The 12,953-nt window shown below is 39.9% G+C and overlaps 1 protein-coding gene across 4 annotated transcripts; it reads left to right on the plus strand.

The window, feature by feature from the left end:
* Positions 1 to 1,442: 1,442 nt before the first annotated feature.
* LOC309820795 (UPF0461 protein C5orf24) lies at positions 1,443 to 12,468 on the plus strand. 4 transcript variants are annotated; one of them, XM_082651793.1, is made up of 4 exons: positions 1,443 to 1,669; positions 7,928 to 8,357; positions 10,084 to 10,157; positions 10,706 to 12,468. In XM_082651793.1, exons 2-3 carry the CDS (start codon positions 7,931 to 7,933, stop codon positions 10,122 to 10,124), a joined length of 468 nt encoding a protein of 155 aa, XP_082507919.1. In that variant the 5' UTR covers positions 1,443 to 1,669; positions 7,928 to 7,930; the 3' UTR covers positions 10,125 to 10,157; positions 10,706 to 12,468. The 4 variants fall into 4 exon arrangements, with proteins under 4 accessions (XP_082507919.1, XP_082507920.1, XP_082507918.1 ...); XM_082651794.1 differs by having other exon boundaries at positions 11,013 to 12,468; XM_082651792.1 differs by having other exon boundaries at positions 10,084 to 12,468.
* Positions 12,469 to 12,953: the final 485 nt, after the last annotated feature.

Here is a 12,953-nt window from a genome sequence, read left to right on the forward strand (position 1 = left end):
CCTTAGAGAAAACTTGTTTTCAAAAAGTTTTTTGGAAGGCTACTTAATATCCCCTAAAATCTGTGTACATATTTTAGCTGTTTTCTATATTGGTATTCTCCTTTTATATATGAGCAATAGTATGATCAGTCCTGTTTTCTAGTATTCTATAGGAGTAATTAGAATGATTATTAGAATCATTTCACAAAACCCTGCTTGCCAAAAAATGATTGAGCTTGCCTGTTGTATGTACTGTATTTGGTTTGCCTCCTAGCTTGTGTACTCACCCAGAAAAGTTGTTGCTCTTTATTTCCAGCTGACAGCAGCACTGGGCCAAGTGTGCTCATGGTGCAATTCAGTGTTAAGAATTAATTCCTCAAACAGCCTTCATTGCATGGGCAAAAGGGATAAGCACCTGCCTCTGGCTTCTTCATGCTGTCAAAGAAGTGTCTTCCTGGGAATCCCCCGGTGGTCCAGTGGTTAGGACTCTGCGCTTTCACTGCTGGGGCTGGGAACTAGGATCTTGCAAGCAGCAGAGCCTGGCCGGAAAAAATAACAGTTTTAAAATAAAATAAAACAACAACCATGATTTATTAAAAAAAAAAAAGTGTCTTCCTCTCGGCAGCCTTCCTAATTCTGGATCCTCTCCTTTCTGACGTTTTAGAATTAACGGACCGAAGAACCAGGGAAACTAATCCCTTCTGCTAAGTGGCTTGTATGGGGTGACCCATATGCCAGAAATCTCGCAACAGCTACATAGAAGGGGAGATTTTGTAAGCAAGCTAATTCTTGTCCCATCCCTTCCTGTGATGGTGGAATGAAGAATATGGTAATTCAGAGGAGGTCATGTATATAAAAACTTGTTAAACTTTTAATATTAGCGTCACAAAATGAGGCTTTTCATTATTACATGGTGCTAGGACTGAGGGCCCAAACGCCTCATGTTATTTGAATATTCCCCATTTTATTTGCAGGTGGAGATTTCACCCGACCCATTCGTAAGTAACTAAAAGAGGCTGAATCCTTTCAATGTGCTTTGGGCAGCACCTAGCACAATAAGGGATTAATAAATCTTTTTGCCAACGGTGATTAAAAGCACAGTTTCTGTAACAAGAATGCTGGGTTCAAATCTTGACTCCACCATTTATTAGTCCTGTAATCTGAAAAATGGGGTCGGTAGTAGATCCAGCATCACAGGATTGGGTTGAAAAATCCACGTTAGGAAGTTATCCCTTTGGTCGTGCGATCTGCACCAGAGCCTAAGGAGCTCCTTCCTAAGCCCCACCTCCTGTCGTCCCCGTGCCGCGCAAGCGCAGCCCGGCTCCCTGGGCTACTCTCCGCAGGCTTGCGTGCTGGTCGTCGGCGGGAGATTGGGTCTCGCGACGTGCGTGTGCGTGTGCGTGCGCGTGAGCGGTACTGGCGAGCTCGCGCACGCCGCTGCTTGCTCCACGGGGCTGTGGTGGCCTCTTCCTGCTCGGTCCGGTGGTGCACTGTGAGCGGTGGCTGAGGTTGGAGCCGTGAACCAGCGTCCGCTTCGCCGCTGCCGCCGCCCTGCCTGCTTTTCCCTCTGTCTTGGGCTCTACGCGCAGTGTAGAGGCGCCGGGCTGGAAAGAGAGCGGCGCCAGCGTGAGGTTCCCAGCCGATGGGCAGCCCCTGGGCGCGCTGAGGGGCCGGGCTACTGGCGGCTGAGGTAGGTGGGCGCGCGGGGGTTTGTCAGACTGGCCGGGAGCAGAGTCGGGGCGACGGGTGCTCGTGGAAAAGGCAAGGAGGGGGCCAGAATGAGGGCCTAGCCAGCTGGTGAGAACAGGTCTCCGACCCGCGCCTGAGAAGGGGCTCTGGCCTAGCTCGGAGCGAGAGGAGGGACCCCGGTCGTAGCCTGCTCTTCTCCGGGCTTGAAGCCATTATTTAGGGGAAATTCCTCCTGCGGCGGGGGGAGGGGTCACCCTTTCTTTTCTTCGCGAGGTCAGAATCCTCATTCCTCCCCGCCATCACTTTAAATTAATGCTTGCTGGCTTCGAGATGGACGTCTAGATGGAGTGGCCTGTGGACTTGACCAGCTTGCAGAACTCCGGTGCACGACAGCGGGCTATCAGTTATGATTATCGAAGAGGGTTCACAACCCTCTCTTTAGTGTGGGCGTGTATTTGCTGCAAAGTTCTTATTGCTGATACATTAATAATCGCTTTCGGGCACAACAGGTAATGAATTTTTAAACGCCTCTTGTCAAATAAGGATTCCGGCACTGGGGAAACTGCGCCGTGGAGGCACAATTAAAGAGTAGAAAGAAGACAAAGAAGACCGTTATTTATGTTCTCTCCTAGTATAAGAACTTTCCGTGGTGGAGCAGGATGCGTCGCTACTGGCATTTGTTTTAGCCTTTGCTGAATAGACTTTCTGAGTGATTGAGGTCGATCACCAATGGACTTTCATTTAGAATTATAAAATCGCATATGATTTTAGCTAGTTGTTACAAGTCAAATGACCTGAAATAACCTCTGAGAATTATGTGGTGTTCGCTCCTCGGAAGAGAGCAGAACCTGGTTTTCTTGAAAGGAAGATTTTCTCCATGTTTAAAAATGAATGCATTGTGAAGTTACTAAAAATAGTTCCTTATGTTGACAGTGATGACTGCCACATTCAGGAGAAGGAAAAGGAATTATTTCGTAAAGAACAGCCCACGGAAAGACTTCAGGGGTTAAATACGCAGTAAAACAGCTTCAGGGATGGCAAGTTTTAGCATATGCTTTTAAGAATTCTAATTGAGTCATAGTTAAAATATATCGAAGCTCTTAGTTGATTCCCTTATATTTAGTGAACTATTTTAAAAGATTATTAACCTTTGCTAGTTCTGTATTCTTGGATTTCGTTCAGCGCAAACTTTCTAGAAATGTAGTATTCATTCTGACTCTATTAAGAAATGTGGCCTGCATGCTTTCAATGAACTCTGTACTATAGTATGGGAAGAGTCTTTCAAGAAAGAACAGTTAGCTGGCGAGCCCTGAGGTGGATGGAACCAGGGAGGCGTTATTAAATGTAGGATTAATGCTTGTATATGCACATACTGCATACAAACATACAAATTCTAGGACTTCCCTGGTGGCGCAGTGGTTGAGAGTCCGCCTGCCGATGCAGGGGACACGGGTTCGTGCCCCGTTCCGGGAAGATCCCACGTGCTGTGGAGCGGCTGGGCCCGTGAGCCATGGCCGCTGGGCCTGCGCGTCCGGAGCCTGTGCTCCGCGGCGGGAGAGGCCACGGCGGTGAGAGGCCCGCGTACCGCAAACAAGCAAACAGACAAACAAAACATACAAATTCTGCATGCGCCCGCCTGTGTGTGTGCGTGTGTTTATGATGGTTATGCACACAAGGATCTAATGGTGCTGACTCCCATCTTAAAAAGTTGACACCTGAAAGTAGAAAGGGATTGGTTTTAGCTCTGTTTCTTGTTTCAGTTAACTTAAAAAAAAAAAAAATTTACTTATTTATTTATTTTTGGCTGTGTTGGGTCTTTGTTGCTGCGTGTGGGCTTTCTCTAGTTGCGGCGAGTGGGGTCTACTCTTCGTTGCAGTGCACGGGCTTCTCATTGCGGTGGCTTCTCTTGTTGCGGAGCACGGGCTCTAGGTGCGTGGCCTTCAGTATTTGTGGCACGCGGGCTCTAGAGCACGGGCTCAGTAGTTGCGGTGCACGGGCTTAGTTGCTCCATGGAATGTGGGATCTTCCTGGACCAGGGCTCGAACCCATGTCCCCTGCATTTGCAGGCAGATTCTTAACCACTGAGCCACCAGGGCAGCCCCTTTATTTAACTATTTACATGAGTAAAAGTCATAGTAAATTTCTTGTCCAGCTTCTTAATCAGTAATTGAGTAAGCAGAATACTGTACTGATTTCTTGGTGGTAGCAGGGAAGGAAAATATAGAACATATAGAAGACTTGCCCTTTAGAAATGTTCTTTAAGTCAGTATCTTACTATCTTCCCTGGGATAAAGAACTTTACTCCTGTCTATTTTGTGTTCTGATGCTTAGAATAGTGTTTTGCATGGAGTTGGCCCTCAATAAACGTGAGCAGTGTCAGAAGTTAATTAACATAATACAAACCAAATTCATAAATTCCTGGAGAAGATTAAAGTAGTTGAAGATGGGTGGATTTTTTTTTTTTTTATTGCAGGTCTACTGTTTAAATGATGTGTTTTTCTTCAGTGTTGGTTGTCTGAGTAAAGGATATGTGGCAGAATCTTGCTTCTGAAAGCCTAACATAATGTAAGCTGAGACTGTATATCCTGAGTGATAATAGATGGTGAATGTTCTGATATATTAAGAGAAAATGAAGTTAAAGGAAGTAAGGTCCAGAGGGAAGATTTTGGTAAGTTAGTGATAGGAATTTAAAAGGCATGAGCTATAAACCATTGAAACAGATTATAGGAAAAAAACATTTTCTCCCTTTACTGGCAGTGCTACTTGTGGAAGAGAACTGGTACCTTTCTATCTCTTTATACTAGAGCTTTCCAGCAGGGTGATTTCTGAATAATAAAATTGAAAAAGGGATCACTGTGGGAATTCCCTGACAGTCCAGTGGTTAAGACTGTCGGCACTTTCACTGTGTGGTCCGAGCCTCAGGGCACGGCCCAAAGAAAGAAAGAAAAAGTGACCACTTTTTCTCTTATAATCTGCTCAAAGGTCTCAGTGTGTTTCTCTTTGTATTTGCATGTGGGCTCTAGTCTAGTTTTATTGGCAATAAACTAGTATTTTGATTCCTATCTAATTCCTGTGTATATTTCTCAGTTAGTTTATAACTTGTAGGGGAGAGGAATGTGGTTGGTCCCTTCACAAATCCCAACGTTGGCTTTTTTTCAATTTGGAAAACAAATCTATTTGATTTAGATGTTGTAGATGTTATCAATAGAAAGATTCTGTGGATATTTGGAGAGGTTATCAACAAAACAGTTTTATGATTATTTGGAGAAGTTATCAACAGATTTTATGGATATTTGGAGAGGTAGGAGCTTAAGATGTGAATAAAAACTTCAACAGGAGTGTTTTATTTTTTTATAAATTTATTTATTTATTTATTTTTGGCTGAGTTAGGTCTTCGTTGCTGTGTGCGGGCTTTCTCTAGTTGCGGCGAGTGGGGGCTACTCTTCGTTGCGGTGCACAGACTTCTCATTGAGGTGGCTTCTCTTGTTGAGGAGCACGGTCTCTAGGCAGGCGGGCTTCAGTAGTTGTGGCTCACGGGCTCTAGAGCGCAGGCTCAGTAGTTGTGGCGCCTGGGCTTAGTTGCTCCGCGGCATGTGGAATCTTCCCGGGCCAGGGCTCAAACCTGCGTCCCCTGCATTGGCAGGTGGATTCTTAACCACTGTGCCACCAGGGAAGACCAACAGGAGTATTTGAAATTGAGTTTTCGGTTTTCATTTTAGTATAGCTGAGTGATTCCCATGATAGGTGGCAGATTTTTCCCCCCAAGGAATATTTGGCAATGTCTGGAGAATATTTTGCTTGTCACAGATTGGGAGGGTAAAGAGGAGGGTGTAGCTACTGACATCAAGAGGGTGGAGTGGGTAGACGCCAGGGATGCTGCTAAGCATCTTAAAATGCACAGGACAACCCCATCCTCCACCTGCCCCCACCCAAAAGAATTATCTGACTCAAATGATAGTGGTGCTGTTGAGAACCCCAGTTGGTTCTGAAGTCAGATTATCTGAATTTGTATTTGGCTTTACCATTTCCTAATGTGTGACCCTGGCAAGTTGCTTAAAGTTCCTGCCTCAGTTTCTGTAAAACAGAGCTAACAATATGTTCCCCATGGAGTTGAATTGTAGTGATGATTAAGTCAGATAATGTGCAAAGGGCCAAACTTATTACCTGGCATGTAGAAAAATCTGAAAAAACTTTCAGCTAATATCATTACATTTGGAACACATCTTGATGATCTCTTCTTATTTCTTTTTTTTAAAACATCTTTATTGGGGTATAATTGCTTTACAATGGTGTGTTAGTTTCTGCTTTATAACAAAGTGAATCAGATCTCTCCTTATTTCTCATCTGAAATTAGAATTTGAGCAAATGAAGTGATAATAAACTCATTCTCTATCCTTGGAGAATAAGTGAAGAATCACTCCATTTAATGTTTGTGTTTAGCTCACTCTTGTTTTATGTTTTCAAGTCTATAAGTCTTCTGCCATAAACAAGTAGCTTCTCATTGTAAATGTTTTTCCTTCATAGTTAAGACTTTAAGCTAGCTGGCCAGTGGCTCTATATCTGTTGATTCTCAGCAAATATTTAGTAATGTAACTGAATTCAGTTCTTTGACTTCATTTCCATTTCCTTTTACCTTTATAACTGAAATAAATTTGCAGTGGTTTTGGCTCACATTGATTATCTATTCTTAGCCTCTGGGAGTAACTATTTTCATAACTGAGGTTTTGGTACAATTTTACATTTATGAAAGGTGCAGGCGAACTTCTAACAACTTGGGGCTGGACCTTCGTATACATTCAAAATATGAATTGGAACCCATGTGGTTTTTTTTGTTTTTTACCTTATTGAAATATAATACTGTAGTCTATATAGACTCTCATTTTCTGTGTGTCTAAACGATATGGCTAAATAGAGAAACAATTCACAGGGATGTCTTCACAGATAGAGAGTTTGGACTGTTTGTCAATAAGCCACAGAGCTCTTGTAAGGGAAGAAGATCCACATCATTATTTATGGTCAAGGGAGAAAGCAGTGTGGCACATTCAACTTTTTGTCTTGATAACCACACTTTAAAAATAGAAAATTTTGGGCTTCCCTGGTGGCGCAGTGGTTGAGAATCCGCCTGCCGATGCAAGGGACGCGGGTTCGTGCCCCAGTCCAGGAAGATCCCACATGCCGCGGAGCGGCTGGGCCCGTGAGCCATGGCCGCTGAGCCTGCGTGTCCGGAGCCTGCGCTCCACAACGGGAGAGGCCACAACAGTGAGAGGCCCGCGTACCGCAAAAAAAAAAAAAAGTATTTTATTATGATTGTTACACATATTTTTGTAGTATAAGTCTCTGTAGTTTCTATAAATGTTCACTTATTTCAGCTAATGGAAACCTTTTTTTTTTTTGCGGTACGTGGGCCTCTCATTGTCGTGGCCTCTCCCGTTGCGGGGCACAGGCTCCGGACGCGCAGGCTCAGCGGCCATGGCTCACGGGCCCAGCCGCTTGGCGGCATGTGGGATCTTCCCGGACCGGGACACGAACCCACGTCCTACTACATCGGCAGGCGGACTCTCAACCACTGCGCCACCAGGGAAGCCCTAATGGAAACCTTTGTTTACCCTTTATGTTGTTATTGCCTCCTGTTTGGATAGAATAGTTTAGAGGGAGTCAGTACCTTTGGCCAACAGATTGTGTTCTTTCCTTGGTACATTCTATCTTTTGTAAAGTGTAACATACACTCAGGATTCTGTATAAATAATAAATGATGATAATGATAAGGAAGTGTCCACCTTGTGAAAACTGGCCAGATCAGAAGTATACATGTGGGAAATATAATGAAAGGCCAAAGGAAGACATTCTAAGAATGCTAGGGAAACTTAAGAAAAAAAGAATCATGTTAATAACAATTCTTGTCTTTATTATTATCTTTTTAGGATTTAGTAGTCTAAAAGAAAAGAGCCTACAAAATGTAGCAGATTTCATGTACACACTTTGCTAATTCCTAAGTAGAGAACATTGTAACTACAAAATCAGAACTAGAGTTATCTTGCATGGCATTTGTGCCTGCCAGTGATTAAATTGAGGGGAAAAAAAAGTATCTGAATCTGCTGATGTGTGTTTGTTTATAAGTGGTCTGGAGTCCTGCCTGTCAGCTAATTTTAGAGAGCCTGCATAGTTGTTGGAAGACAGACTGTTTTCCCACTAAATGCTGTCATACAGATATATATTTGTATATGTGTATTTATGCATATTTGTCTTTTATTTTTGGTAGAAAATGATGCATCCCGTTGCCAGCAGTAATCCAGCTTTTTGTGGGCCTGGCAAACCTTCCTGCCTCAGTGAAGATGCCATGAGAGCTGCTGATCAGTTTGACATATATTCCTCCCAGCAAAACAAATACAGCCACACAGTCAGCCACAAACCAATGGCTTGTCAGAGGCAAGACCCATTAAATGAAACACACTTGCAGACTACAAGTGGCAGAAGCATAGAGATAAAAGATGAACTAAAGAAAAAGAAAAATCTCAACCGATCTGGTAAGCGTGGCCGGCCTTCAGGAACCACCAAATCAGCAGGATACCGGACCAGCACGGGCAGACCCCTGGGAACCACCAAAGCAGCTGGATTTAAGACAAGTCCAGGCAGACCTTTGGGTACAACTAAAGCTGCGGGATACAAAGTCAGCCCAGGGAGACCTCCAGGTAGCATTAAAGCTCTATCCCGTCTTGCCGATCTTGGTTATGGCTGTGGGACTGCTGCTTTTCCTTACCCTATGATGCATGGTAGAGCAGTTCATGGCGTAGAGGAAACCAGCAGCGAAATCAAGCCGCCCAATGAGTGAATGAGGCAGGAAAGGAGGGCCAGGTTTAGAAGGAAGATTGTGAATAATCCCAAAGCTTCTTGGTTTTATTTTGACATACATGATTTTATGGCCTGGGCTTTCCAAATTTGTTTTCCCATTTGATTTTTTTTTTTCCTGCTTTTGCTCAGAAACTGTCATATGCTGACAGATGCACTCAGGGCATAGCAGTGGCATTGTCTTTGTACATAGGTTCAAGTGTAACACCTATTTAAATCATTTTTGCTTTTCCTTTAGAGTTATGGTTGTGTCTCATTTCATTACTACTTTTGGGTCATTCTAAATAGATGCTTCATGTACTAAACAACTGAAACCATTATACCTATTAGTTTGTGAAATAAGCTTACAATATAATAAAGATAATATCTAAGGTATTATTAACTGATGGAACAAAGCAAACTAATGATTCAGGATTACTTGAGGTAGTGGCTGTGAGGTTTTTTTGTAACATGTTCATGAGACAAGACACAGATATTTGTATGCTTTGGCATTTACTTAGATTTCATATGTTAAAAATCTTATTTTTAATATTCTAGGTTTAAGCAGCTTCCTATTTATTGACCTACATGGCATTAATTGATTTAATTATTATTCCTTTACAAATTCTTTAGTGTTTGCCTTTCAGCCATGTTAGGTTGTGTATTTTTTAATTGCCTAAGAGCATGTATACCAAACACTACAAACAATTCATATTTACAAAAAAAATAAACTTTTTTATAAAAACTGCACATTACATTTTTGGTGAAATATTGAATACAGTGCATTCTGAGAATAGCATATTTAATATAATAGGAAAAGAAACATTCTTAAGGTCTGCATGTTGCTATAGTTACTACATTTTGTCTTTCATATACTTAGTTTTAAAGCATTATGCTTAAAGCATTTATTAATGTTCATTCATTAAGAATATTTTTTAGTTTTTTCTGATAAATTGTCCCATTGCATTAGCAGTTACTGTGGTTTCAGGTCTGTATCTACCAAAGGACAAAAATTGAATGGTAGACCGTAAAACTGGTATAAACAAAATGTAGTTTTCTGACTGTCAGAACCCAAATATTAAGAAGTATATAGGAATCCATCTATGCATGAAACATGTAAGAAATATGTTGGTTAGTTTAATTAAAAATCTCATGGTTGCTCTAGTGAGACCACTTCATTCAAAATAAATTTTTTTTCTGACAGTGTTTGCTTTAGAAGCAAAATAGATAGGAAAGAATAAAACATATTGGGTAGATACATATAGCAGGGACAGGGGGATATCTCTCTTCCCTCTTTCTGAAAGTAATATTCTTTGTTAATATACATTTTATTTATTCTGAGTTCTAAATAAAATAAACTATTATAAACTTTGGATTTGGAAAAAAAATTCCACTGAACTTTAAAGTTACAGTGTATATGTATTTGTGAGCTTAAATGCCTTTGAGATTATAATGTAGATTTGCAGGACCCCAAAACTTTTAAAATAATTAAAATTTTAAAAGGGCACATACTGTGTTGTTTGGGCTTGCTCTCAGTTACTGCAAACTCTGACTGCAAATGGATGTCATGTTTCATACCTTTTTTATCAGGAAAAAAGCAGCAAGCCTTCAGGTGTTCCAGTGATGCCTGACACAATGAGCTGGACTTTATGCTGCTCTTTACAGTAAGAGGTGTTGCATTGTATGTGGGGACTGTGTGTGCACTGGCATCTAAGACAGTGACCTCAACAATTTTAGCTTTGCACAAACCATAGAGAACAATGTTGGATGACTACATAATCAGTTGTAACATTCTGGCAGCTAAATTGCTACAAGAGTTTCTTCTTGCAGAAGCTTAAAATATAAAACTTTTAAAATAATTTACTTAGAACAGTATAACTTCTGACACACACACAGATGCTTATGTCTTTATTCATATGTTCATCCATCCACTTTTATTATGTATCTGTCATTTAGTTGTTTCTCAAGATGATGTTCAGCAGTTGGCTGCTTAGAAATCCTCTTTTGAATTCCTGAAAACAGTTGTTTAATTAAATGTTCTTCCATGGAATTATATATATCACTGTCAAGGGTTTGGTTGCAGGTTGTGTTTTATAGTACACCCATTTGACATTTCCCTTTCGGTTTATTTGCTTTCCTGATTTTGTTATACATGCTCTTTCTCCCTGCCTTTTTCTACATTCATTCCCCTCCCCCTTTCTCCATCCTCCAGCACATCTACTCGGTGGTGCTGTGCTGTGTGTCAGAAGATAAAGCAGGTGTGTTAATGTATGATGAATCTTATATTCAAGTTAATGAAATGGTGAGATCAACTAAAGGAAATATGTTCATAACAGTGTTTATTAACATCAGGAGCTATGTCCCAGGAAAAAAGGGGGGACGAATGGCTACTTTTGTGAATGGATAACATCATTTAAAAAGCTGAATTTTCTGTGTTCATGTGAGTCGTTACCTGGAGTATTAGATCTGTATGCTGATGAGCATCTCCTGATTGCACTTCCTTTTCTCCTTGTGAACAGTTTGTTGGTGCCATGATGAAGAGAAAGACATCTAAATGATAACATGAATGAAGTCTTAAAATACAAAATATTTTTACTTCTCTATAAAGACTACATTGTGCATCTTTTGTAACACTGTCTCTTGTCATGATAAACACTGAAATAGCATGTTAAACAATTGCCTATACTTTAATATAATCAGTTGGGGAAAACTGGCCTTTTCCTCCCACTGTATGATTGTTCCTTGAAAGGTAAATTAGTAATTTTATATTGTGTAATTCTATTCTTCACAAAATAGGTTTCACTATTCTATATTAAAACTTTGGTCAGAAAATGATCTGCTCTTCAAGTAAGTTTGCTTTACTTTTTTCTTTAAAAAATATTTTAACATGCCTTATTTATTCTTATATTAACAAATTAGGAGCTAATACAGATGAAACTTCCATTTTTTGACAGCTATAACCTTGCATAACTAATCTTTAGCGTGGGATGATTTTGATACTATCTTTGGAGTTTTGCACTGGATATTTAAAAAAATGCTAGCACAGTGTATTGGAAGAAAATAAGTGATTAATTTTTAATATTTGGGGATGTTTTAAAAATCAGTATTTCAGTTAGACTAAAAAATTCTTTATATTTTTAATTTACTTTTTAAAAGAAACATCTGTTAAAGTAGTAAAAGTAATATTCATTCCAAACTAATGTTTGTGTGAATTTACATGTATATTTTCATGAAATAAGAATAGCGTTTCTTTGAATTAAGGAGGAAAAAAAATTATCTGGATCCATTTATTACGTTAAAGGTGATTCATCCAATGTAAGAAAAACCAGTGTATGACCTAAAGAAAAAAAAAGTTTCTCTTTTATATTCTAAGACGCTTTAAAAGAACAATTCAGGGGATATTGACAATAACTGCTACTCTGCCAGTCATTGTCTATATATGCAGTAAAATTTTATGATCCCTTTATAGTAAATTATCAATATAAGAATTCACAACAGTTGTTCAAAACATTTTTTCCCTTGAACATAAGATATTTTGATGCTATTATGTTTTTGTTTTTATTATAGCTTAACTATATGCTATTAAACTCTAGGATGTATCTAAATCTTTCCTTTGCTTTTCCCCCCTACTCCCAAGTAGATAAATCTGTGCTCTCACAAATAATGTATTTAATTTTTGGAAAATTCAATGCTATAGTAAATCAAGCGTGTGATTTATAGTAATCAGACCACTTTGATTCTTTGAGTTTCAGTTTCCTTTTTCCACAGGTAATTATGGAGAAAATAATTACCAGTTAACTGATATAAGCACGCTGTTCTCTGCTGTAAAAAGTCTGAATAGATACTGTGTATGTTTTTATGTCCATGAACTTGAGCTACTCGTGTGCAATTATGTGTATGGGAATGGAGTAGTGTTCATGATTTGTATCTACATCATCATATGGATGTATATTTATTAATAAAGTCATTACTTTAAAACCAACTATGTTTACTACTTTATTTCTTAGCAAAGTATTTTCCAAGTAGGGTAATTGTAAATGGTAAAACCTCTTTCATGATTGGTGGTCTTGTATTTTCCTTGGGTTGTGCTTTCTGAAATCTGCCTCTCTCTACTTGTTTTTCTCAAAATAGTAATTATCTATATATTTGTAATTTAAACTTCTAACTTATAAATGAATCTCATTTTCTTCCAATTATTAAGATACTTCAGGCTAATGGTTCTACTAAAGGCTTAAATTATTATTATTTTTTAATATATTTATTTATTTATTTTTGGCTGCATTGGGTCTTTGTTGCTATGCACGGGCTTTCTCTAGTTGCGGCAAGCGGGGGCTACTCTTCGTTGCAGTGCACTGGCTTCTCATTGTGGTGGCTTCTCTTGTTCTGGAGCATGGGCTCTAGGCACACGGGCTTCAGTAGTTGTGGCACGTGGGCTCAGTAGTTGTGGCTCACGGGCTTAG

The sequence above is a fragment of the Grampus griseus genome (assembly GCF_964374135.1).
Source record: "Grampus griseus genome assembly, chromosome: 3".
NCBI classification, from domain to species: domain Eukaryota; kingdom Metazoa; phylum Chordata; class Mammalia; order Artiodactyla; family Delphinidae; genus Grampus; species Grampus griseus.

Excerpts from the sequence above, each read along its gene's own strand:
- LOC309820795 (XM_082651791.1), top strand. The coding sequence starts at position 7,931 with ATGATGCATCCCGTTGCCAGCAGTAATCCAGCTTTTTGTGGGCCTGGC.